At 39.2% G+C, this 24,976-nt stretch overlaps 3 protein-coding genes across 6 annotated transcripts in view; 1 reads left to right on the top strand and 2 right to left on the bottom strand.

The window, feature by feature from the left end:
- The window catches only part of dnah9l (dynein, axonemal, heavy polypeptide 9 like), a 37,792-nt gene extending 37,291 nt beyond the window's left edge, over positions 1–501 (top strand). Inside the window, 1 exon segment of the mRNA XM_078934807.1 lies at positions 46–501. Within this exon segment, the coding sequence (XP_078790933.1) occupies positions 46–293 (248 nt within the window). The 3' untranslated portion in view covers positions 294–501.
- LOC101168074 (uncharacterized) lies at positions 350–14,515 on the bottom strand. Of its 2 annotated transcripts, XM_011486670.4 has the most exons (12): positions 14,231–14,515; positions 13,792–14,149; positions 12,156–12,243; positions 11,502–11,603; positions 8,947–9,012; positions 8,758–8,786; positions 8,534–8,671; positions 8,357–8,443; positions 6,001–6,075; positions 5,801–5,907; positions 2,679–2,859; positions 350–2,600 (listed from the first exon to the last, which is right to left on the bottom strand). In XM_011486670.4, the coding sequence occupies exons 2-12, from the start codon at positions 13,948–13,950 to the stop codon at positions 1,632–1,634; spliced, it is 2,001 nt and encodes a 666-aa protein (XP_011484972.1). In that variant the 5' UTR covers positions 13,951–14,149; positions 14,231–14,515; the 3' UTR covers positions 350–1,631. The 2 variants fall into 2 exon arrangements, with proteins under 2 accessions (XP_011484972.1, XP_078791780.1); XM_078935654.1 differs by lacking the exon at positions 14,231–14,515 and having other exon boundaries at positions 13,792–14,198.
- Positions 14,516–20,314: 5,799 nt separating this feature from the next.
- Positions 20,315–24,976, bottom strand: part of LOC101167824 (rap guanine nucleotide exchange factor 4) — a 28,056-nt gene continuing 23,394 nt past the window's right edge. For all 3 annotated transcript variants that reach the window (XM_011486666.4, XM_011486667.3, XM_020710987.3), the window contains 10 exons: positions 24,147–24,293; positions 23,943–24,040; positions 23,685–23,810; positions 23,413–23,591; positions 23,242–23,332; positions 22,325–22,375; positions 22,034–22,121; positions 21,807–21,871; positions 21,621–21,675; positions 20,315–21,510 (listed from right to left, as the gene is read on the bottom strand). In XM_011486666.4, the coding sequence (XP_011484968.1) occupies positions 21,383–21,510; positions 21,621–21,675; positions 21,807–21,871; positions 22,034–22,121; positions 22,325–22,375; positions 23,242–23,332; positions 23,413–23,591; positions 23,685–23,810; positions 23,943–24,040; positions 24,147–24,293 (1,028 nt within the window). In that variant the 3' untranslated portion in view covers positions 20,315–21,382. The remainder of the gene's footprint in view (positions 21,511–21,620; positions 21,676–21,806; positions 21,872–22,033; positions 22,122–22,324; positions 22,376–23,241; positions 23,333–23,412; positions 23,592–23,684; positions 23,811–23,942; positions 24,041–24,146; positions 24,294–24,976) is intronic.

Here is a 24,976-nt window from a genome sequence, read left to right as displayed (position 1 = left end):
TACATTATTGTGTTTAAACTGCACTTTGTGTGAATCATCTGCCAGGTGCAAGATGGGACACTCAAACAGGGGTCATCACAGAGGCGCGCCTCAAAGAGTTGACTCCCACCATGCCTGTTATTTCCGTCCGAGCTGTCCCCAACGACCGCCAGGAGACGAGAAATATCTACGAGTGTCCGCTCTACAAAACTAAAATCAGGGGACCCACATACGTCTGGACTTTTAATCTGAAAACCAAGGAGCGACCGGCCAAGTGGGTGCTGGCTGGAGTGGCCCTTCTGCTCAGTGTGTGACTGAACTGGATGAAGAGTTACAGTTTCATGCCTGTTTTTACAAAATGTTACAGCAGTGCAATCAGACGCCTCTCCTTTTTATTTAAAAACTGATCAAATATTACAGAAAATGCCAAAGAAAACACTCACTAGATCATAAAATGGATAAAGTCTAAGCATGTTTGAACAGATCAAATCAATGAACACAAAACAATAAGCAAAAGAAAAACAGTAGTGCTGCCTTGTTACCGCTACATTTACTCGTGTACCTTTTTGGATATGCAGTAACTTTCAGCAGTCACTAAATTTACACAGGTAAATTAAATTTTGAGCATCTTTTAGACACTTTTATCAAAAAAAAGGGGGGGGGGGTGAAGTTGGGGGCATCTTGTCAAAAGGAGAACACTGGTCACCTGAAAAAGTTTATAAAAGTCATGACAGCACTCCGCAAGTCACATCTTGAAAGAAAAAAATCCCTGTCTCTTTGAAGTTTAAATATATTGCAGAAGAATAAAAAACTCACCAAAAGTGATAGATTACTTATGGATTATTTTCTATTTCTTTTTCTATGTCACTGTAAATTGTAGCTGAAGAACCTCTGGGTTCTTCAGAAAACTGCATTGAGGTTTCATAGCATGAACCCCAAACATTTCCTCCAGAGTTCAGAAGCAGCAGTGCATGCTGACATAAATAGGATAGAGTAAACAGGAAGCTTTTGGGAGAGACAGAATAGGAGATGAAGGAAGTCCCCCATCTTTGAAAACTAAACTTGTGACTTAACATTCCAGCTGGACTTCCTGGTTGGGCCAGAACTGCAAACATAGGATGTTTTCAATCATCCCTGATGTCTCTTGCTCCTTGTGATTTGACCCCTTCCTTCTGATTGACACCATTTTTGGAAATAAAAAAACCCAAAACACAAGGAACAATCATGGCACCTAACATTCGGGACCAGTTTTGGTCTGTCTGCAATATGTCATGCATGTTTTCCAGAGAGCCAGGGGGCTCTTTTTCTGCAAATGACAAGCATGGCAGGACATGTCTGGTGTGAACACACTGATTATTCGCAGCTGCTTCTGCTCTGCTTGCCGACTGTCAGCGGGGGGTTTGATAGTAGATGAGAAATAACCAGTGTCTGAATTGCTGATTTCTAAGGGTTTTACAGATCTGTGGAGCTGGCGATATTTATTGGAGAATGTCTTTTGCTTTTTCACAGCGTGTAAAATTCAAAAATGTGATAAAAAATGTCAACAAAAAAAACTTATTTGAACTGAAAAGCACATTCTGTTGCTCAGATGTTGATATAGTTTGGCCTCTTTGTGGATTTCTGAGGGTTTTGCTTTGTTGCTAGTTTAACTTCTAGTCGCTGTCAGACCAGTCGAGCTCCATCATGTCCAGCGCCGCTGCAGCCATATTGATCTTGGATCCATGGCGCACACTGCAGCTCTTCACAGAGTTCTGATTGGAGGATGCCCGCATGCTCACTTGCATTCCTGAGTGCCCGATAACACCCACTTCCCCTCTTATCTTTTGGCTAATGGATTCGCTGAGGTCGCCTCTGACTCCCTGGACTATCATTCCCAGGTCACTCCTGCTCTCTCTGACCCCCAGCTCGCTCCTTACGCCATGACCTACCACCTTCATCGCGCTCAGGTCACCCATGTTTATGTCCATGTCACCCAGCCTCTCCATTTCCCCCATGTCATCCATATCCAAGGAAAGCATGTCTCCCAAACTCCCCTGGAGACCCTTAAACATGGTCGGCAGCCTCCCTCCCTCAAGGCTTCTCTCCTCTAATCTGTCACCAAGTTTCTCTATCTCCCATCCCGCCTCCTTCTCATTTTCTTGGTCTGCCTCTCCAAGTCCTCCAGAGAACCCTCGAACTATAGTGGTCACTCTGCTCCTCTGCAACCCTCCTCTTTCTCCATCCCCCTCCTCCCACGTCCTCTTCTGTGTCTCCACTACCCCCCCAGGGAAGCTCCTGAGTGTCACCTGAACCCTTCCTCCCTCCAGGCTCCCGCTGTTCTTTCGCTCTCTCTGCACCCAGCTTTTTTCCTCCACCGTTCCTTCCTTCTCCTCATCTTCACTTCCAAACCTCCCCTGCAGACCCCGGAGCATCAGGTGCAGCCTGCCGCTGTCCAGTGAACTCCTCCCCCTCTCCAGCATGGCACTGCTGCCTCTCTCTGTGTCTCCATTGCTGAGAGTGCGAAAGAGGCTGCTGACCCCGGCACTGCTGACCCCGGCACTGCTGACCCCGGTGCCGTTGGAATCTTGAGAGTGAGAGCGGAAGAAGGGGCCTGAAGAACTGATGGACATTGGTGTGAAGAACTGAGGAAGAACAAAAAAGCAGTGAAAAGCTGCAGCTGGTTTTAAACATGTCATTCCTTATGTTCAATTCTTACGTACAGGTGTTATGCTTGGGCGCTCCATGAGCAGGGGGGTGGGACTGGGGGTCATATTGGACCTCTCCATCAGCCGCTCTTCCCAGAGTTTGAGCCTCCGCTCCCTCTCCTCCAGCTCCTTCTCCTTGGAGTAAAGCTCCCTCTCTAACTTACGGAGGCGTTCCAGGGTCGACTCGATTTCACACCTGAGAAAGACCAAAGAAAGTTCTTGCTGTAACTATACACTTGTAAAACTCTTTCAAAAAACATTTGCATTTTTTTCCCGCATTATTTAATTTTCAGAAAAGAATCTTAAAAGAGAAAATATAATTCACAAAGAAAAAATTGGAAACCAAACTTTACAAATCCAGTTTTTATAAAAGTGATTTTTTTTTAGGATAAACAAGAGGAAAAGTGGAAAGGTCTGCTGAGGAAAAAATGTCTGTGTAGATACCACAAAATTAGGATTTCACTGTAATTAATATCTCTAGTCTCTGCTGTCAGTTAGAAAAAAAAGTCATGGAAGAAAAGAAGATGAAAATCTCCTTGAAAAATGCATATATTTATTTAAAGTTTTGAATTTAAAACCATAATTTTACGTAATTTCAAATTTGAATGTTATTTTAAACTGTGAAACTTTTTGAGGAATTGATTTAAACTATTGTATTTTCCGTACTATAAGGTGCACTTATATAAAGTTTATTCTTTGGTGAAGATTTGTGGATGACACTTTTTTCCTAAATTTTGTCTTAATAAATCTGACAAAAAAAAAAGAGTATAAACATTTAGGCAGGCTTTATAAACTACCTTATTTTATTTACTTTATTTTATTTACTAGCCTTATTTTTTATTTTATTCTTTATCCAAAAAATGCCTTTTATTCCAGAGTGCCATATATATGGACTAATTCAAGGTTGTGTTTATTGATATCGTATCAATTTTGAGGTGTAAACAGTGCCTGGTCTAAATGTTAGTGTAAATATACTAACACGGCTAACGTAGCGATTTCAGACTATGTTGATTTTTTACATGGTACTAACACTAACACAGTTACCTTTGTTTTAGCAGTATAAGTCTGATTTTTTAGCTATTGCAAACAATGTTGTGAGTTACAAGCGTTGTGAACACGTTAACGTGGCTTAACGTGTAGCGTGTCACAAACAAGCTCTAGAGTTAGTTAAATGCAGTTGATAAAGTCTGACTGACTGACTCTTTTGTCTTGCCAAATAGGCTTTATAGTTCGGTGCACCTTGCATACTATAAAAGTTCAAAAATAGAAAATTTATTGATGATGCTCCTTATAATCCAGTGTGCCCTGTTTACACCGGGACGAGTTTCGCGCGCGATATTCGCTGACGTTTAACACCTCGTGACTAAACAAAGAGCACCAATGTGAGTGTGCACACCGACGCGAAAAACGCCACGCGTAAGAGCGTCATTTTTTAAAAACGCCTCGCGTTTGTTTTTATACGACCAATGAGAATGGCGCTTTTCCACACGTGTCTGGAGCTTCTGAAGTTACAGTAAAACACAACTTGGGGGCGCTCAAACACATAACTGTCTTGTGAGCACACAAAAAAACGCTGGCGAATAACGTCCGCCGATATTCGTCCCGGTGTGTACGGCCCTTTAGAAAATGACTTCTGGTTCCAACCAAGTGAAGTCAATTCAGTAGCCGTTTTTTTTGCGTTACGGATGTCGATATGTTGAAACCAGAAATCGCCAGTAAGTGGTCATTGGTTTGAATCAGTTCAAGTCTACATTTTTTTATGGCAACCACTCTCTCCAATCAGGATTAAGCATGTGAGAAGACCACGCCCCTTCCACTGAAACCGGTTCTCTTGAGAGAATCTGTCAAGCGCTTTGAATGTTTGACGTGAGACCACCCGATCACCTGATCAGTCTGTTTATAACTTGAATAACTTGAGCTACAGCAAAAAATATGATGAAAAAAATTAAGATTAACAAGAACAGGTTAAAAGGAAGGTAGCAGGGCAAGAAATGATCATTCTTACAATCATCCTGACAGAGTAAGAGCTCTTTATTTCTGTATAGAAGTCTATGGGAATTTTCCTTTTTGGGACCAGCGGGTACTTCCTATTTGGAATGCAAGGGGGAAGGGGTCACTTAGTCCAGTTCTCATACACAGTCAATGGGTGTGTCCTATTGTGCTGAAAATACGGTACATGAAGTTTCTGCCTACAGCAAAAATACAATTAATTGCAGACTATGAGGCAATACCTTTTACCAGTAAAAAATTAATGTTTTAATGTACATTTTTTAATGATTACATTTGTGTTCTTTGCAACCTTTTTAATAACTTTAGCAGTTTTTCTTACTTGAAGAAGTCTTTTCATTGCAATTCTATTAGCTTCCACAAGAGGTCAGTGTTGGAAGTAGTGAGTGTGGCTTTCTCAACTCACATTCACAAGCAATCAGCCCTTACAGCTGCTAAATATAGACAGGGGTTTGACGTACAACCATACCTCCTGTGTCCCTTCCATGCTTATTCTTATTCATCCCACCCCTTTACCTCCACCGCTGCCTCCTCCGCATGTTTTTCCACCCGTCCACAAAACTTCACTCAAAATTGATTGCCTTCCCTGCGCTCATGTTAAATATGCATAGAATGTCACACCCTCTCACCCCTGACCATTGTCCACGGCTCTCCCTCTGCCCTGTCTCCTCATCATCTGTCAAGGCCTCCTTCCTCCTCTAACCTCTTTGTTCCGGCCCCTCCCTCCCTGCTCGGTTTCAGATTTCACATTCGCATATTACATTTCTGTTCCTCCCTTAAATTCTTTTATTCAGCTCACATTTGGGTTTTTTTCTCTCCTCTCTATGCACCACTACTACCACCACCGACCCCCGCCCTTCTGTTCTTCCCCTCACTGAGGAGTGGAGGAATCTCTTCCATGGACATTTTCCAGAGAGCTTAATATAGAACCAAGCAGAGAGTGGGGTCACGCATTCACTCCTGAGCCTCAGAGTCCACAGAGTTGTCTGTAAACTCCTGAGCTGTTGCCTGCTTGTGGATCTGTGAGCAGTTCTTCTGAAATACTTATGCATGCACTTCAATGCACATTAATGAATGTGTTTAGATAACAACTTGTAGAACTTCAAAGACTGTGCATATTGTGCATTTACCTCCACTGGTCCTTGTTGTGCAGAAAGGAGTTGCACTGATCTGGTAGCCTGCTGTCATTTGCCATCGTTTCCAGGGTTACCAGCACCTGCTTGAACTGGGGCCGTTCCTGTATTTTTATGGATGTGAAAAGAACATAATCCTTAGTTTGAAGTATTTATGGCAGATGAAATGAAAATGAGATGTGGGATTATTTTCCTACCTTTGGGTCTGCTTGCCAACATTTCTTCATAAGCTCTGCAAAACTTGCTGGGCAGCTGGTGGGGATGGTTAGTCTCTACAAATTAAGAAGCAAAAGTGTTGAGAGGATTGTGAACTTTGTTTTTTTTTTTTTTTTTTTGTCAGTTATGTTGTGGTTTGGTCGTGTTCTGTTTTAAATGGTCCCTTTTTGTCAGTCACACCAGTTTCAGGTTTATTATGATCCACATCTGTCTTCATTTCAGTTATTTGTCCTTAGTAATAATAAAAAATAATAATGGATCTGATTTTTTTTTTGCGCTTTTCAAGACGCTCAAGGCCATTCACACTTGGTGATGTTAAGCTAGTGATGTAGCCACTGCTGCCCTGGGGCAGACTGACAGAGGCATGATGCCAGTACGAGCCTACAGCCCCTCTGACCATCACCGGGACATTCATACACCAGCTGAGCCACAACGGAGGTAAGGAGGGTGAAGTGTCTTGCTCAAGGACACAACGACAGTTGAACTGCCAACCGTTCGATCAGTGGCTGACCTGCTCAGTTTATCCTTGTCAGGTCATGTGCTGTGTCACCTTTCAGTTTTGCCAAGAGTTTTGTCGCGTTCAAGTAACTTTATTAAATGTTTAGGTTTCTGCCACCAAGCCATGTCTCCTGCATGTTGGGTCCTACACCACCAGTTCCAGTTGTTTAGTCAGTTTGACACTTACAAAAAGCAGGAGTTTCAGTTTTTCAACACATTTAAAAAATTTTAGATGTGTGCTTGTTTGCTTCACGCAAAAAAGTGCTTTCAATATCATAGTTTGTACAAAGACAGTAATAATCTTTCATTATAATGATCTCTGTAGGAGCCAGTTAGATATATCTTAATACATTTTGACTTTATTTGCTTAAGAACACTTATCATACGTTTTTTAAGAACTTTATTATAACCTTTGATTTTATTACTTTTATTAATTGATAGACACAGTGGACAGAGCCGTGTCATGTTTAAACACAGATGTTTCAAAGCACCAAGCGTGATGTAATCATGGAGAATCCTTGCACCTCAGAGCGACGGTCTTTTGACAGCCCTGTAAGTTTTGTCATTCTCTAACCCTATAAAATTACAAAATATGAATGAGTAAAAAAAGGTGGGGTAGTTTTTATTGGGACGTGTGCCAAGATGCTGGGTGGCAGAGTAGTTCACTCCTACAACCTCTATGCAGTAAAATCCCTCAACTTAGATGTATGATATTGTGACAGTCATCATTACATGTTAAAATATTCCTGTTGTAAAAATAAAATATAAAAACTGTTTTTTGAAACTTCTGTTTTGCTTTTAACCCATACAAACTCATGGTGGCATTCGAAAAATATCAGAAATGGATTCTGTGGTCTACTTGGTTTGTGGTAAAATGCACATAATTTTACTTTTAGGAAACATGGGTCTAGGTTATTATGGGTTAAAACTGGTTATACCTTTAAATTAGCTTATTTTAGTTGCCCCAGTATGATGTGACTGAGAATTTCCCTTGATTAAATGTATAATCCTAATTTTTTAAACTCGAACATTTAACCAATATAAATAATATTGGTTTTTGTGGAGCAAAAAAATATAAATGTTTCTTCTTTTTTTTACAATTTTTTTTCAAGGGTTATCTGAATCTTAACACTTTAAAAAACAGCACAGCAAAAATCCCTACCTAAAGACAATAAAGAACATCTTAGACTCCTTTATAAAATATGTGCAGCAAAAACTCCACTGAGTTCATTTCTTTGTAACATATCAACACAGTCAGCCTCACAGTCATCTTTTTTTTTTCTTTTACAAGGATTGACCTTATAATATAACCAGTCTGAGTCCAGATAGGATGAGGGTCAGGTGCAACAGTGACGGGGAATCAGACACAGACAGGGAAAAAGAAGAGAGACAGAGAGGTATTTCTGGAGGGTATTTGGAGTTAAGCCAATAACTTCCCAGGAATCATGTTCTCCTAGTTGTTTGTTGGTCCAGGGTGCATGCATGACCGTTAAGATGAAAAAAACTGAAACACAACCTTATAACTCCCATAAATCTCTGAAATCAAATGCCCCATCAGAGGGTTGTTGTTTTTGCTCCTCTCTTTTCCTCCCATCTCTTTTACTCGCAACGCCTTTAGCCTGGAGAGAGTCTGGCTTCACTGCTGAGTATCCAGGCCTTAAATGAGCAGAGAACTGACATCAGGCCTAAAAATACTCCCCCTCACCAGCTCACAGTGGAAACCATGAGAGCATAACATTGTGCCTCTGGCCGTCTCCAACTCTAGTAGGTCTGCGTGTTTGCAGCTAGTTCAAAACGTTTCTCTTTTCTTTTTTTTGCGTCTGTGTTTCTGTATGTTACCTCCTGTTTTTCCACCACCAGCCATGCGACCTGCAGGCCCTCGAAACCTTTGAAAGGAACCTCCCGAGTCAGCATCTCCCACAGTACCTTATAACAGAACAGTTTCATGGCGTCAGATTAGTGTTTTGCTGTCAAAAATAGCATGCCTGATATGAGACAAAAGGATTCTAAACTCACCACACCATAGGAGTAGGTGTCACAGGTTTCAGACACAGGTAAGCTCTGAATAACTTCAGGGGCCATCCAGGGAAACGTGCCCACCACTGTCATATGGGTGGTGTGGGACAGGAACTTAGAAGCCCCAAAGTCACAAATCTGAAAGCCCAGTAAAAAAAAAAAAGTACTATAGATAAGAGCTTGACAAATATCTGTCTCTAAACGACATAAGGATATTTACGAACCTTCAGCACCTTGTCTGCAGTAATTACCACTGTAAACAGAAGACAAGAGTGAATCGCTCAAGAGCAGGGAAGTATCTGCTACTGCTGAAGGAGGACTGACTGAAAAGCTGACTGAATATGCATCAATTAAGAGCAATTACATAGAAATCCACTTGAAGGGAATACAATAGTGATTAAAGGTCATGTTACCGTTTCGTGACTTCAGGTCTCTGTGAATCACTTTGACTGGAGCTTCAGCGTGAAGGTAATGCATCCCTGAAATGACAGTGAAAAAAAAGATACTCGCCATTTCAGGAACAAACAACGTTTAATCTCAGATTGATTGCATTATTTGGTTCCAACTAGATTAGCATTAAAAACCCAATCTGATGAAAATTGTGTTTTTTGGTATTTTTTAACATTTTCGTGTGGCATTTTTCTGATGACGCAGGTCATGATAAAAAAAAAAAAGAAAAGAAAAAAGCTTGAAATTGCAGTACCGGTATCTCTTTATTCAAATCGGTGTGAATTAGAGGCGACGCAAAAGAGCGTATTTGTGGCGTAAAAAGTGGAATGCCCCCTATGTGCTAGTGGGGTGCAGTTCTAAGAAGAGATATATAGATGTTAGCTTTCGTTTTTTGACCCAAAAAGCAACGGGTTGCTCTGCACCAACAGTCCCAACCATAACTCAAAGCAAATTTCTAATGAATTCCTGCCGCTCTGCAGAAACTACAGTAGATCAAAAGATAATCAGAGTGGGACTTTAATCGTGATACAACAAAGTCTGATATGGGCAAAAGCTGTGTCTCCACACATTGTTTAGAATATCTATTCATGGAATATAGAATCAACATCAATGATTCTCCTGGTCATGTTTTGTAGCAGAACGTGGGATGCCCATGATCATGATGTGAAATTTGTTTTTTGAAACAGCAGCAGACGAATCCAACAGTAAAAACAGTGAAGAAACGGCTGCTAAAAAACTGTTTCTACAGCAAAAACTGCAAAAAAGAAAAGGTTTTGTTTGTCAACGGCTTGTTTTTTTACTTGTCTTAGGGGAACACATGTTGATGGGCTTCAGTGTTAAACCCTTCAAGCTGCACAAAGAATGGAAAGCGCTTTTTATAAACAAGTTAGATTTAATTGGATCTGATTTGATTTCCAGCATCAGTCATTAGATTGCTGAACTCCACTTGCTTTAACATAGATACGTTTTTTATTTTATAGATGTGTACATTTTTATGGTCATAGATTTACACTTTTTTTTTTTTGGTGTGGGTTTTTGATGGAGTATGAAGCCCCACAAATGTATTCCCCCTCTAGAATGGGTCAAGTTTTTCCATTCTGTTCTAAATCTATATTTGGACTGACATCAAAAAGTCAAGTAAAAAAATGTAAGGACCTGATTAAAGATGGAAAAAAAATCTTACTACATTGCGTAGTGGGAACCCTATAAAGTAAACGTTTCTTTCCAATCATCTTCATAATTTTTTTCTGAATCTTTTACTTTAACGTTTTCCATGTCACCTCTTCACTTTAACCATTTTATAAAAAGATAGTATTGACAGGAAGACATCGACATAAAGGAAAACTGTTTTTTTACATTAAACATAGGAAATATTTATTAACACAATATATTTTTCTGAAAGTATGGCCAACATCTAGACAAGTGACGATCTCTGACACATCATCTCTTGTTGCTCACAACAGAAAACGGAATATTAACTTAAGTGATAAGATTATGGTTTTGATCTACATTTTTTAAATTTGGGATTGTAATTCATCCCTTGAGCTTTTTAAACAAGTTTATCCCAAATTCTTCTTTTTTGTTGGTGAACAGTGTCTCTTTCTCCTAATGTCACTTTTTATTTATTTATGGCAGTTTAGGTGCAGTGGCATTCTAAAGAAAAGAAAAACATTGTAGTTTTCACTGTAAGATTAAGTTCCGACACTTAAATGAATTGATGTTTTTCACACTTTCACGAATTTTTTGATGAAGAGTTAAAATGAAAATGAAAAAAAAATTCTTGTATTTTCTTTGAAAAACATTATTAATAAGCAAATTTATTATCATTCTCTAATGGAAAGAATTGCAGAATTACAGAATTTTGTTTGAAAAGCGAAAAAATTTAAACATCTTGGATTTCTGGAATTTTTAGCATGTCTGAAATGCAGAAATGAAATTTTAATTCCTGTCTTACACATTTCCCTTTAACTAATTACGCTCCTTCTAAATAGATACCATTCAGAGAGGACTGTTTTGGTTGGTTAGATGTTTTTCTGACCAGCATTTTTTTTCAGAGAAACATAAAACTACAGAAAAGGCCTGAAAACAAGCTGATGTAGTCCACTATATCATATATTAGAGCCTCAAGTTGTGGCATAAATTTAAGAGTTTTATTATACTGCCAGATTTATACTAAAACCAAGATAATCCGTATTGGATAACATCTAGATACTCTGCAAAAACTGAATGAACAATGTTGGCTTAAATTATGAAAAAACTATGTCCAGAAGTAGAATTTAAAAAAAAGGAATTTCCATTTCTTATAGTTTAATTCACCTGAATTTGTTGTTTTGTTTTTGTCAAATTGTCAAGTTCATTTGCCACTAACTATAGCTAAAATGGCAAACAAAGGTAAAATGTGTGCATGCTCTTGGATGAGCACAAAATGATGCATAACAGCAATAACAAGAATATGATTGATGATTCTTGCTTTTGTTATCAGAATCAAACTAGCAAGAATACCAGTTTTCCGGTGTACCTTTGGCTATCTGTAAGGCCCAAGTCATGATCTGCTTCATGTCCATCTCCTCACTGTGCTCACTGGACAGGTACTCGTAAAGAGACCCTCCGCTCGCAAATTCTGTCAGGAAACACACACACACACACACAGCGTGGTTATGTGTAAACATTACACATAAAAAGACCTTTAACATGCAAAAATCAAATTATACACTTTAAATGGATTCAAAAAAAATCGAGATGTCCTGTGATGTTGAACAAATCAAAAAATTTAAATCAATTTCTAGTTAAGTTTCTACATTTTTGTTTAGGTTCATTTAGACATCTCTGCTGCTGGATGAGTCTGTAATGGTCTTTCTTTGCTTTATGGTAAACACAAAACCCTATTCGGGATTAACAGCACATCCACACATGTGGGTCTCAGTTACAAATGTTCTGCCAGGAGGAGCAGCGAAAACCAGTGTTCAGAGTGTGCCCCAGTGGTCCAGGGCACACTCATAAACACTGGTTAGCCATCAGTGGCAGCACAATGTGTCTGTGATTTCCACCAAACTGGGACCATATACATTATTATAAAACTACATCCACTTACATCAGTTAGGCCTCACTACATTTGTGCCTTGAGCTTTTTTTATTTCTAGTGCACACAAACCTCAGACATCTGAGTTCTGACCTGTGACGATGCCATAATTGGGAGATTCCAGCACGGCTCCATAAAACTGAATGATGTTCTTATGACTGAGTACACTGAGAATTTCGGCCTGGAAGGGAGGAAAAAAAGCAGACTTCTTAAGCTTTCCAATATCTGACAAAGACAGAGAAAAACCAGATTAAAAAAAATGTCCCTTGATGTCTGAACCCAGACTAGTTATGCAGTGTCAAAGCCATGTCTAATACTGTCTCCAGGACTCCAGTCTTTAGATTTTACACACATCAGTGACAAAGACCATAATAGTAAACTAATGATAAGTTTGGGCCTCTTAAAAAACATTTTTACAGAAATTTTTTATGCTTTTTTTAAAGAGCAATTCATGTCTCCATTTTGACGCTCAAACTACGCTGATCGCCCACTTTAACGCGCGTTTGAGCGACCGCTTCCAATAAAAAGTCAGTGTAAACATATTCAAAACAAATCATGTGTAACTATGCACCTTTTTAAGATTCAGGGTCTACATAAAAAAAGGTTGAAAGTTGAACCAGGTTGAACTTTCACTAAACTTTCACTAAACAGGTCTTGGATTTGGTGGTGACTTTTAGTTAGCGTCTTTTTCAAAACACAGAAGTTTAAACTGTTTCTAAATCAATCATGAAGGAGAAATAAATAATCGCGGTTTGTGCCCGACCAGATGTATATGACATCAAGTCTTTCATAAATCGGAACTGAGCTGTGACAGAAAAAACCTGGAGTGGAGCAAGACTCACAAGATTTGCACCTCTTCAACATTTTGGACAAAGTTTCTTCCAACTGCAGTACATGCACTAGGATTGGGTAGCGACAGACCAGTGTGAACACATAAACGTGCAATCAAGAACAAGTGTTTACCTCGTTCTTGGAACGCGTGTCACATGCCCAGTGTGAACGTAGCATTACTGTTACTTGCGTGTCAGGTCTGACACATTTGCTCAAAGATATGTCAATGAAGTATTTGTACAGACAATTTTTAAAAAGAAATAGACTGATGGGTAATCCACTCAGCTGCAGCTCTCTGGTGATCCATCAGCCTGTATTTAGCAATTATTTCTGCACACACAGACACGTCTGCCTGAGTGGCATTTGTTTAAACGTGTGACAAGTAAAAATCCTCTTTCCTTCGCCTCATCCTCAAGATGTAACCGTTTAAATTGTGAGGCTGTACCGTGACGCCGTGGTGTCCACCATGCTCTCATCACTTCTGGCTTTTTAAGAAAACAGGTTAATGGAAATCCTGTCACTATCTGAGTCGCAGTGATGGAGGATAACAGCCAAGTTCTAAGGACCGCAGGGTTTTACAGCGAAAGACCTTCAAAGGGACATTTCTAAGAGGATAACTTAAGAGCAAAGCATTTACAAAACTGCTGCTTTTACCAACTGTGGGAAGAGAAGGGGAGTGGGGAAGGTATTTTTTAACATAAACATATATCTAATGGCCGGGAACGGTTAAGAGGGAAGAAGGGGGAGTGATGGATAAAGCTCTAGCTCTAAAGGAAGTCTGGGAAATTGGGAATGGCAATCTTGTTGAGATCTGGGGTCATAAAGTACAACTGTCTTGTGGCATGACTGTAGAAGTAACTTAAAAAGCCTATGTAGAAGTTGTGTGTCTTCTTCCTACCTCTTTGTCGATCTTCAAAAGCTTCTTTACAGCCACTTCTTTATCTTGGGAAACCCAGAAGGCTCTGTAGACGCTCCCAAAGCTGCCTCCTCCACAGTTCTCATAGAAAAGCAAGTCCTCATGTTTTATCTGTACAAACGACGAGCCAGGGGACGACATGGCATACTGACTCACATCCACTCGAACACACACATGCACACAAGCAACCCCCACTGAGGCAAAAACCAGAAACACCCGCTGTCTACCACTGAGTCCAAGTCACAGATCAACACCGAGGCAGAGTAGCCCTTAGCGCAGGGTCAGAGCGGATGTTGTCAGTCAGCTGAACGGACTGTCAGGGAGAAGAAACCAGAAAGTGCTGGAAAGGGAGAGAGAAGTTTTCTCCTGTGAGTCAGAAAATATCAACTGTCCCTGCAGATAAGGTGTTATATTGCCTTACAGTGGTGGTCCAGTGTAACTGCACGCACAGAGGAAGAGATGGAGCGCTTAGTGAGTATACAAGATTGTAGTCCGAGTGCCTCCAGGAGTGTTCAAATATGGTCACTGGCATCTAGGGTATTCCTCCTTCCTGGATAACCGTGGCTATATAAAGCTCTCCTTATAGATCATGTACACACACACACACACACACGTCCATAGTCCATACACTTGTTTTGAATACAGCAAATCGGTTCGCAGTGAGTCTAAGTTCCACAGATACCTCAATCTGCCTCTCACATGCTGTGCTGCTAAAAATTCACACTCCACAGAGGCCGGGCGGGAACGCTATTACTCAACCCCACAGGAATGACCCGCTGACATCATCAAGCTGAACGGCCATGCTCCAATCACTAAGTAAGGACAGGTGAGATCAGCTGTGGGAACTTACTCTTTCCAGTTGCTGACTGAAATTTTAAAAAGTGTTGACCACGTTGATTCATTAAAAGGATCAAATATACCACTGACAGGAAACTCCTTATACTGGCAGTGACTCTCCTCAGTACAATTACTTAAAAATCAGGGGTCTTCAACCTTTAACACAAAAAGAGCGATTCGGTTGGATTTCTACAGTCCAAAACTCAGTGAGGGCCGCCAAGTCCCTCTTAAACCTTTAGACACTTAATTTATGTTTTTTAATTAATTAAAATAAATGAATTTTAGTGTTATATTTTTCTATAAATAACAATATTAACCTCTTTTGACAGCAGCACGCTCAAGTTCCTTTCAAAATAAAATACACCCTGTGTCAAACAAGATCCTCCTGCTGCAGCAGATTTTATTGAATTAACAGATCCAAATTTAAAAGAATCCAATTGTATTTTCATCTATACATGTAAATGTGTGTGTATATCTATATCTATATCTATATCTATATCTATATCTATATATATATATATATATATATATATATATATATATATATATATATATATATATATATATATATATATCTATATCTATATCTTCTTTCTTCTTTCTCTTTCGGCTTTTCCCATCAGGGGTCGCCACAGCGAATCATCCTTTTCCACCTCACTCTATCATGGACATCTTCTACCCTAACATTAGCCAACTTCATGTCCTCTGTTAAGACATCCATGTATCTCCTCTTTGGCCGTCCTCTTGCCCTCCTGCCAGGCAGCTCCATCTCCAACATCCTTCTACCAATATATCCACTATCCCTCCTCTGAACATGTCCAAACCATCTCAGTCTGGCTTCTCTGACTTTGTCGCTAACACAGGCAACATGAGCCGTCCCTCTGATGTACTCGTTCCTTATCCTGTCTAACCTGGTCACTCCTAAGGAGAACCTCAACATCTTCATCTCCGCTACCTCCATCTCAGCCTCTTGTCTCTGTCTCACTGCTACCGTCTCTAACCCATAGAGCAGAGCTGGTCTCACCACTGTCTTGTACACCTTTCCTTTGAGTCTTGCTGACACTCTTCTGTCACACAACACTCCTGACACTTTCCTCCAACCGCTCCAACCTGCCTGCACTCGCCTCTTCAACTCTTTTCCACACTCCCCATCACACTGAACTGTTGACCCCAAGTACTTAAACTCCTGCACCTTCTTCACCTCAGCCCCCTGTAACCTAACGCTTCTACCTTGATCCCTCTCGTTCAGACACATGTATTCTGTCTTACTACGACTGGCCTTCATGCCTCTTCTTTCCAGAGCAAACCTCCACCTCTCTAGCTGTTCCTCCACCTGCTCTCTACTCTCACTGCAAATTACAATGTCATCCGCAAACATCATTGTCCAGGGAGATTCCTGTCTTACCTCGTCTGTCAGCCTGTCCATCAGCATAGCAAACAAAAAAGGACTCAAAGCTGATCCTTGGTGTAGTCCCACCTCCACCTTGAACTCCTCTGTCTGACCTACAGCACATCTCACCACCGTCATACTTCTCTCATACATGTCCTGAACTACTCTGACATACTTCTCTGCCACTCCAGACGACCTCATACAGTACCACAGCTCCTCCCTCGGCACCCTGTCATACGCCTTCTCTAAATCTACGAACACACAATGCAGCTCCTTCTGACCTTCTCTGTACTTTTCCAACAACATTCTCAAAGCAAAAATGGCATCAGTGGTGCTCTTACGGGGCATGAAACCATACTGCTGCTCACAAATCTCCACCTTCTTCCTAAGCCTGGCTTCCACTACTCTTTCCCACAGCTTCATTGTGTGGCTCATCAACTTTATTCCTCTATAGTTGCTGCAGTTCTGCGTGTCACCCTTGTTCTTAAAGATCGGAACCAGAACGCTTCTCCTCCATTCCTCAGGCATCTTCTCACTCTCTAAAATCCTATTGAACAACCTTGTTAGAAATTCCACTGCTGCCTCTCCTAAGCACTTCCCTACCTCCACAGGTAGGTCATCAGGACCAACGGCCTTTCCGCTCTTCATCCTTTTCAGAGCCTTCCTAACCTCATCCTTTCCAATCTCTGCTACTTCCTGCTCCACAACAACCACATCTTCCTCCCTTCTTTCCCTGTCATTTTCCTCGTTCATCAGCTCCTCAAAATACTCCTTCCATCTTTTCTGTACACTCTCCTGGGTTGTTAGCACCTTTCCATCTCTGTCCTTAATCACCCTTATCTGTTGCACGTCCTTCCCATCTCTGTCTCTCTGTCTGGCTAGCCTGTACAAGTCCTTCTCTCCTTCCTTTGTGTCTAACCTGTCATATAGCTCATCGTAAGCTTTCTGTTTGGCCTTTGCCACCTCTCTCTTCACTCTACGCTGCGCTTCCTTGTACTCCTGTCTACCTTCCTCAGTCCTTTCTACATCCCACTTCTTTTTAGCCAACCTCTTCCTCTGGACGCATTCCTGTACTTCCTCATTCCACCACCAAGTCTCTTTACCGTCTTTCCTCTTTCCAGATGACACACCTAGCACCTTCCTACCTGTTTCCCTGATAATTTCTGCTGTAGTTTCCCAGTCATCTGGAAGCTCATCCTGACCACCCAGGACCTGTCTCAACTTCTGCCTAAATTCCTCACAAGTTTCTTCATTCTGTAGCTTCCACCACTTGGTCTTCTTTTCTGTTTTCCCTCTCTTCTTCTTCCTGACCTCCAGAGTCATCTTACACACCACCATGCGGTGCTGTCTGGCTACACTCTCTCCTACCACCACTTTGCAGTCATTAACCTCTCTCAAATGACCTCGTCTACATAGGATGTAGTCCACCTGAGTACTCCTACCTCCACTTCTGTATGTCACTCTATGTTCCTCTCTCTTCTGGAAGTAAGTGTTGACTACAGCCATTTCCATCCTCTTCGCAAAGTCCACCACCATCTGTCCCTCCAGATTCCTTTCCTTCACACCAAACCTGCCCATCACCTCCTCATCACCTCTGTTGCCCTCACCAACATGCCCATTAAAGTCTGCTCCAATAACAACTCTCTCTCCTCTGGGAAAACTCTCTATGACCTCATCCAACTCACTCCAGAATCTCTCCTTCACTTCTAACTCACAGCCAACCTGTGGCGCATACCCACTGACTACATTCACCATCACCCCTTCGATTTCTAACTTTAAGCTCATCATCCTGTCTGAGACTCTTTTCACCTCTAGAACACTGTTTACAAACTCCCCCTTCAGAATCACACCTACCCCGTTTCTCTTCCTATCAACACCATGATAGAACAGTTTGTATCCTCCTCCAATACTACGTGCCTTGCTGCCCTTCCACCTTGTCTCCTGCACACACAGTACATCTACCTTCCTTCTCTCCATCATGTCTGCCAGCTCTCTGCCTTTCCCTGTCATTGTGCCAACGTTAAGAGTCCCTATTCTCAAACCTATGTTCCTGCCTTTTCCCTTCTCTCTCTGGCCACGGGCCCTTCTGCCTCCCCTCTTTCTTCGACCAACAGTAGTCAAATTTCCACCGACACCCTGTAGGTTAACAGCATCGGTGGCGGTCGTTGTTAACCCGGGCCTCGACCGATCCGGTATGTCTAAAGTGTTGTGGATGATTCGCATGGTTATTTTGGCAATTTTTACGCCGGATGCCCTTCCTGACGCAACCCTCTCTATTTATCCGGGCTTGGGACCGGCACAGAGGCAACTGGCTTGCAACCCCCTGTGGCTAGATATATCTATATCTATATCTATATATATATATATATATATATATATATATATATATATATATATATATATATATATATATATATATATATATAGCAATAACATAGTGTGGTGCAGCGTTACAATAATTTGTGGTTAAATTAGCTTGCTAACTTTTTTTTTTTTAATTGTTAACCATTTTCTTTAAAGCCAAAAGAGCCGCAATGGAGGGATTGAAGAGCTGCTTGTTGCCTTGGAACCTCAGGTTGCAGAACCTTAACTTCATCAAACTATTTTGACTTTAAATTTGTATTTCGGATAGTCTGGCAGTGAAAATAAGCAGTAAAATTAGAAATCATTGTTTATTAATCTATGGAGAGAAATTAGACTCAGTCGGATTTGTGCGTGCGTAATTCTTGATTTGTGCGTAAATTAGGATTTGTGTATGCATATTCTTGCTTTGTGTGTGCGTAAATTAGGATTTGTGCATAAATTTGGATTTGTGCGTGATTTGTTACTCACATAATATGTTTTGTGTACAAGTTAAAAAAATATAAAATGAAAAAAATACAAAATGCAATTTACGTGTGCACAAATCAAGATTACAACAGCTTGAAACTACTTACACACACACATCTTTAAAAAACACGCACGAATCCCTTGTTACGCACATCCGAAGCCAAAGTTACGCACGGATCTACCGTGAGACTGTTTTCATGTCTCAAAAATTCGTCCGTAAGTGCTGCGTTTAAATACAAGTGGAATGCTCGGTCATTAGAATTTTCCAATCAGCCTTCCCTTCTAAACGTATTTAAACGTATAATATACTTTTAATATACATATTAGCGTTTAAAAGTGAACGTCATATTCTCAGATAATACTTTTTATTTTCTTTTAAATTTTTTTTAAGCCTTGCTACACCCACTGAAGGAAATGCGTTTAGAAGGGAAGGCTGATTGGAAAATTCTAATGACCGAGCATTCCACTGGTATTTAAACGCAGCACTTACGGACGAATTTGTGAGACGTGAAAACAGTCTCACGGTAGATCCGTGCGTAACTTTGGCTTCGGATGTGCGTAACAAGGGATTCGTGCGTGTTTTTTAAAGATGTGTGTGTGTAAGTAGTTTCAAGCTGTTGTAATCTTGATTTGTGCACACGTAAATTGCATTTTGTATTTTTTTCATTTTATATTTTTTTAACTTGTACACAAAACATATTATGTGAGTAACAAATCACGCACAAATCCAAATTTATGCACAAATCCTAATTTACGCACACACAAAGCAAGAATATGCATACACAAATCCTAATTTACGCACAAATCAAGAATTACGCACGCACAAATCCGACTGAGTCTAATTTCTCTCCATATTCCTTGTACCAGTAAGTAAACAGATCAAATATAATTACAATGTAAGAAACAATTTTGAATTTCAAGGAAAATGACAAATGTATTTCTAAAGACACCAGATATAAAAATGGTACAAGTTTTACACAAAATGAATATTTAAAAGTGGCAAAATGTGTGGATAAGAGTTGATTTCAAGGATGTTTAAACAGACTATAAAAAAGAAACTAATACAGATTTTCAAGTTTATTGGAAGATTAGACCGGATAAGTACTATTATATGTGCTGTGCCAAAAAAAAAGAAATGTTTTTAATGATTAAACTTTTTAATATAAGTTATTTTTATATCCAAGGCAGATGTCTAATAGAATCTCAAAATATTCTATTCTATTCCTTTTTATTTATTAACAGAAAGCACATCGAGAAAACACATTTTTAGGATATAGTTGTCTGATTTTGATTTTTTTTTAAAAACGAAAAAAATATAACATTTGCAATGCTATCTGTTCTGACACTAGATAGCATTGTTTTTTTTCTAAATTCAGCGGAGATCTTCTGCTCTAAATTTAAAGCTTCATCACTGTCCTGTTTTAGAGAAATATTCCAGTGTTATCACAGTTAGATTAGCTAGTCTTTATTTACAAAGCAGACTACAATACACTTACAGGCTGCTTGGGCAAAGACAGCCACACGGCATTTCTCAACACACACCGTCACAGAAGAAGCTCCCGAGATCAAAGAAAAGTAAACGACTGACACTCAAAATCTACACTCATATATGCAAGAAATGAAAACCACACAGACTCAACACAACAAATATATATGACAAATAGTCCTTTCATAGTTATGCTTAGGCTGGAAATGAAGAAATGTCTTAATGAAGCAGTTTGTCGGTAAAGCTGACATTTATAAAAAAATGTTTAGAAAAACAGCCAATGAATTTTTTCCTGTGAAATGATTCAGATTTCCAGATGTAAACCAAATTACCATACTACCCCGACCACTTTGAGCAAAGTTCCAATGGCTGTAATCAAAGGAATCTTCCCCCTTAGGAAAAACATACCCACTTACTTAAAGGACATCAGATCCTAAAGACTTTAAAAGCTCTAATAAGACAAATTTTAGGATTCTTAAGTATGGGTAAATATAAGACAAATTTTAGGATTCTTAAGTATGGGTAAATACGTACTCTCAGATTTCTGTATGTCTAGAACAGAATAACTCTAAGGGAATACAGCATTTCCACAGTTTACAGGTAGAGGATTGTTTTTGTTTTACAGGAGTTACAGTCTTTTCTTCTTTCGAGTAGCACAATAGTATAGGATGCTCTAGATAGAAATCCACTGTATAGAACACAAAACTTATGATGCTCAGTCATGCAAAATGCCAATTCAAGTTCTATACACTACAGTTCTATCTAACAGGTCCCAACAGAAATAACCTGTTCAACAGAAACCCTCATTCTGAGAGTCCACACATCAATAAAAAAAAAAGCAGCCATTAGTCCAGCAGGAGGAGGTTTTTAACGGCACAGTAGTAATAATGTCAATGTCAGTCTGTAATAATGCCAAAGTCACTGTCTGGTGAAGTTTGCTACTAAAAGTCCAGGTTTGTTGAAAGCACATAAGTATGAGTATATTTGTGTGTTTTATGAGAGCTTCGCAAAGAAAGAAGAAGATTTGGGTCTCATGTCCGTCTGGGCTCCAGCCGGTACGAGAGCTGGGTCAGCGCCCTCTGGTTGTCGATCACGCAGAGCTTCCTTACGTAGCCACGAACCTCCGCTTGATTCTTGTTCGGCTGGCAAATGTCGGGGTCTACATCAGGAAACAGGAAAGGTAGATCAAACGCCAGAAAGACAACAGACTATTCCAGATTATGATGATACAACCATCAAACGGCATCAAAAGAAATGGTAGAGACTCACTAAATGGTTGACTTCGACAGTGCCTCACTTGACGAATTGTGTTTGCAATGATCCTCTGAAAGAAAAGAAAATGCATTTGTTCAATTTATGTAACAAAAAAGGCAAGAAGACCATTCTTTTACCCAGCTTTTAATAACCCCAAATAGATTGTATCACCCCTGTCCCCCGAAGTGAACAGAAACTCACCATTTTCTCAAAATTGACCATGTTGTCAATAAAGGTCTTGTTGCCCTCATGGGTAAATGTCATGTCTGAAAAAAAGGTTAAGGATGAAGAGCAGCAGAAACTCTACTTGGATGTTGGAGAAACTAAAAACTGTACATCACAAACCATCTCCTTCTTGTTTCTTTTCTATAGATGGTCATATACGTTTAATTGATGTATGTTTAACTCACTGTAACACACAGTCATACCTTTGAGAAGGAGTGGCATGAAAGGGATGATTGGTGGTTCCAGTTTGGTGACAGTGATTCTGTAAGTCCTGTGGTTTCTTGATGGATCCTGTTATATAAAAGAATGTTAAAGTTTGCCCAATCCTTTATATGTGAGGCATAAATCAGCAAATAAAATAAGCTTTGGGTTACAGTTAGACTGAAAGCAATATTAATAATAACAAAATTAAATGTATACATGCTTTTTCTGAGTGTTAAGATAAACCTGCGCAAAAATAATATCTGATTTATTGCTGTCAGAGTAAAACTCACCATCATGCTCTCAAACTCAGCATAAAACTTCTTGAATTTGGTGGGAAGTTTCTATTGATTATAAAGCAAAGTGGAAATTAGTAACAAAGACAATTAATGATCTTCTACACAGATGTCTTCTAACTTTGGAACGGTTTAAGTAATGAGCTCAAAAAATGTTCAAATATTCAAATATTTAAGAAAATGTATAAAGAAACTCTTATTTCAGGATAAGAGGATAAGAGGATCAACAGGTGTTCCAATTCCAAATACATGTGTGAACTTGGTGAAATAATCAAAGCTCTTTTAATTACAACCAATGATTATTACATTGTAATGTGCAATAATGATTACTGAAAGGTTTGAATTACAACCAATAAGCTATTGATTTTCTTTACTTGATCTGCAATGTGTAGCAATAATTACTGGTTTAATGTGATCATGTGTTCTAATGATAATCAATTATTATTAGATATCGGTAATGTTACTGTTTACTGAAATCGTGAATGAATGTTTCCTAAGATAATCAATCATCAATAAATAAGCACTGGATTTTGTTACTTGAAGAGAATGTATCGGATCAGAACCGGATTCAAAAAATTGTAAAACTATCAAATGAATGAACTCAGTAGGGGTGGGATTATATAAACTTGCTTTTTCCCACTCCTTTTCAAGCAATAAATCAAACTCTACTTATACTTTAGTTAATGATCACTGTATTTAATTAAGCAAATGTGATTTAAGTGACGTTTTTGTTTTGTTTTATTTTCTGTCTTTTTAATCTATGCATTTCATAATTTTTGTAATGAGTTTGATAAGTATGTGTAAATTCTTTATTGCTTTGACTACAATGCTTGAAATAAATCAATAAATCAAATCAAATCAAATCAAACAGTTTTGGGGATTTTTCTTTTTTTCTTTTTTGAGAAAAGATTTACCTCCCACGTCTGGCTCAGTCTGCTGACAGCAGGGTTGCTCATTCCCATGATGATGGCAAAGAACGAATTAAGGTTCTTGAACTCTCTACAGCTATTAATGAGAACAAGAAAAAGTGGTTACAAACTGTAAATATTGCATGCTATCTCAAGGGTTGTTTTTTAATTACTGACTGTGCAGCAATCTTGATGAACTTCTTGAGGAGCTGCACTCTTTTGCTGAGTTGATTACAGAGGCAGACTTCAGTGACCACCCACAGCATAACCTGGTTGAACCTCCGCAGGAACAGATCGAGATTAGCTGTGGTCCTCCTGAAGCTCTGGCGACCGAATGTGTGGTAAAGCAGCTCATGCTATCAGGAAAAAAAATACATGCATAGAAATAATTGTCACTTTGCATTCATTAAGATGTTCTGCTACAATTCCATTAAAAAAAACCCTAGTACCTCATGTACACAGCTAAAGAGCTCCCAGTCAAACATTGTCATTTGATAAGCCAAATCCTTAGAGCTCATGAGCTCAAAAGTTGACATGGAGCCAGCAGAGGGACCTTCTTGATCAGGATGAGGAGTCTGATATACAATAAAACAAATCATTTATTAGCATTTTTATTTAAAGAATGAAAAAACCTTGAAAACATAGATTTTTCTTAAGACACTATCAGAAAGCTTGTACACTAAACTCATGTTGTTTTAGTTTCTTACCAATCCACTCAGCTGATCTCGAGGACAAGCAAACAACCTGCCGTTAATGCTCAAAGTGGAAAACACTGACACATCATTGGGTTTCAGGATCTGCTTCTCTGTTTTGTGACAAAAAATAGGAGAAAACAGAACACAATAAAAAGCTGGTCTTATCCATGACTCCAAATCTGCTGTCATTTCACATCGATTTTGTTTTTCTCTCACCACCGGCAGAGCTGAGGTGGATGAGGAGAAGCTCGTCAGCTGTGCCGAGTTTGTCGGTCACTGCACTGATCACTTCCCTGCCCGTTGCTGCCACAGCAATCCGAATTGTGGTATACGTGTGATCACTGCAGTACACCTTCAAAAGAACTTCACACATTCAAAATAATTACTTTAAAATAAAATTATAATAGTAATCAGAAAAACTGGTTAGTCCACTGCAGAAACAGACCCCCTAAAAATAAATTAGAAATAATTAGAACAGTTTTTGTTAAATAATCCAAAAATAAGTTTCAATGGAATAAGTAAAATTATCACGAATTTTTATTTTGATTCTAGTCATTAAGATATTTTTTCTTAAACTAAGAATCATTTGCTATCATAAAACTTTATTAAAAAGAACATTTTTTTACAATACAAAAATAAGCCATTTTTTTGAAACAAGGTCTCTTTACTCTCTTCTTATTTAGTTTATGCACAGCCAAAAATGAATGTGCAAATTATAGTGTTTTCTGATGTTAAAAAATAGAACATCTTCCTGTTTATTATTTTTAGCAATGACAAGGCAAATAAATGTGCTCCTTGTTTTGTTAAAAGTTTTGAAAGTTTCTGAATATGCACCATAGTTATGTTCTTTATATTTACATTTTCTTTCTTTGTTCCTGTTATTGTTGCTATGTATTATTTTCATGTAAATCCTAAATTCTTACATGCTGGAGAAACAACTAAAAAAATGTATAATTGCACAAAGTTTTATAACTATCGATGACAATTAATATACCTTTTTGTAGGAATACAAAACAAATGTTACCAAAAAAAGTCACTTGAGAAAT

This window comes from Oryzias latipes, chromosome 17 (assembly GCF_053564925.1).
Source record: "Oryzias latipes strain Hd-rR chromosome 17, Olatipes_Hd-rR_3.1".
Lineage (NCBI taxonomy): Eukaryota > Metazoa > Chordata > Actinopteri > Beloniformes > Adrianichthyidae > Oryzias > Oryzias latipes.
Note: the sequence above shows the minus strand (reverse complement) of the source record. Positions and strands in the feature narration are given on the sequence as shown.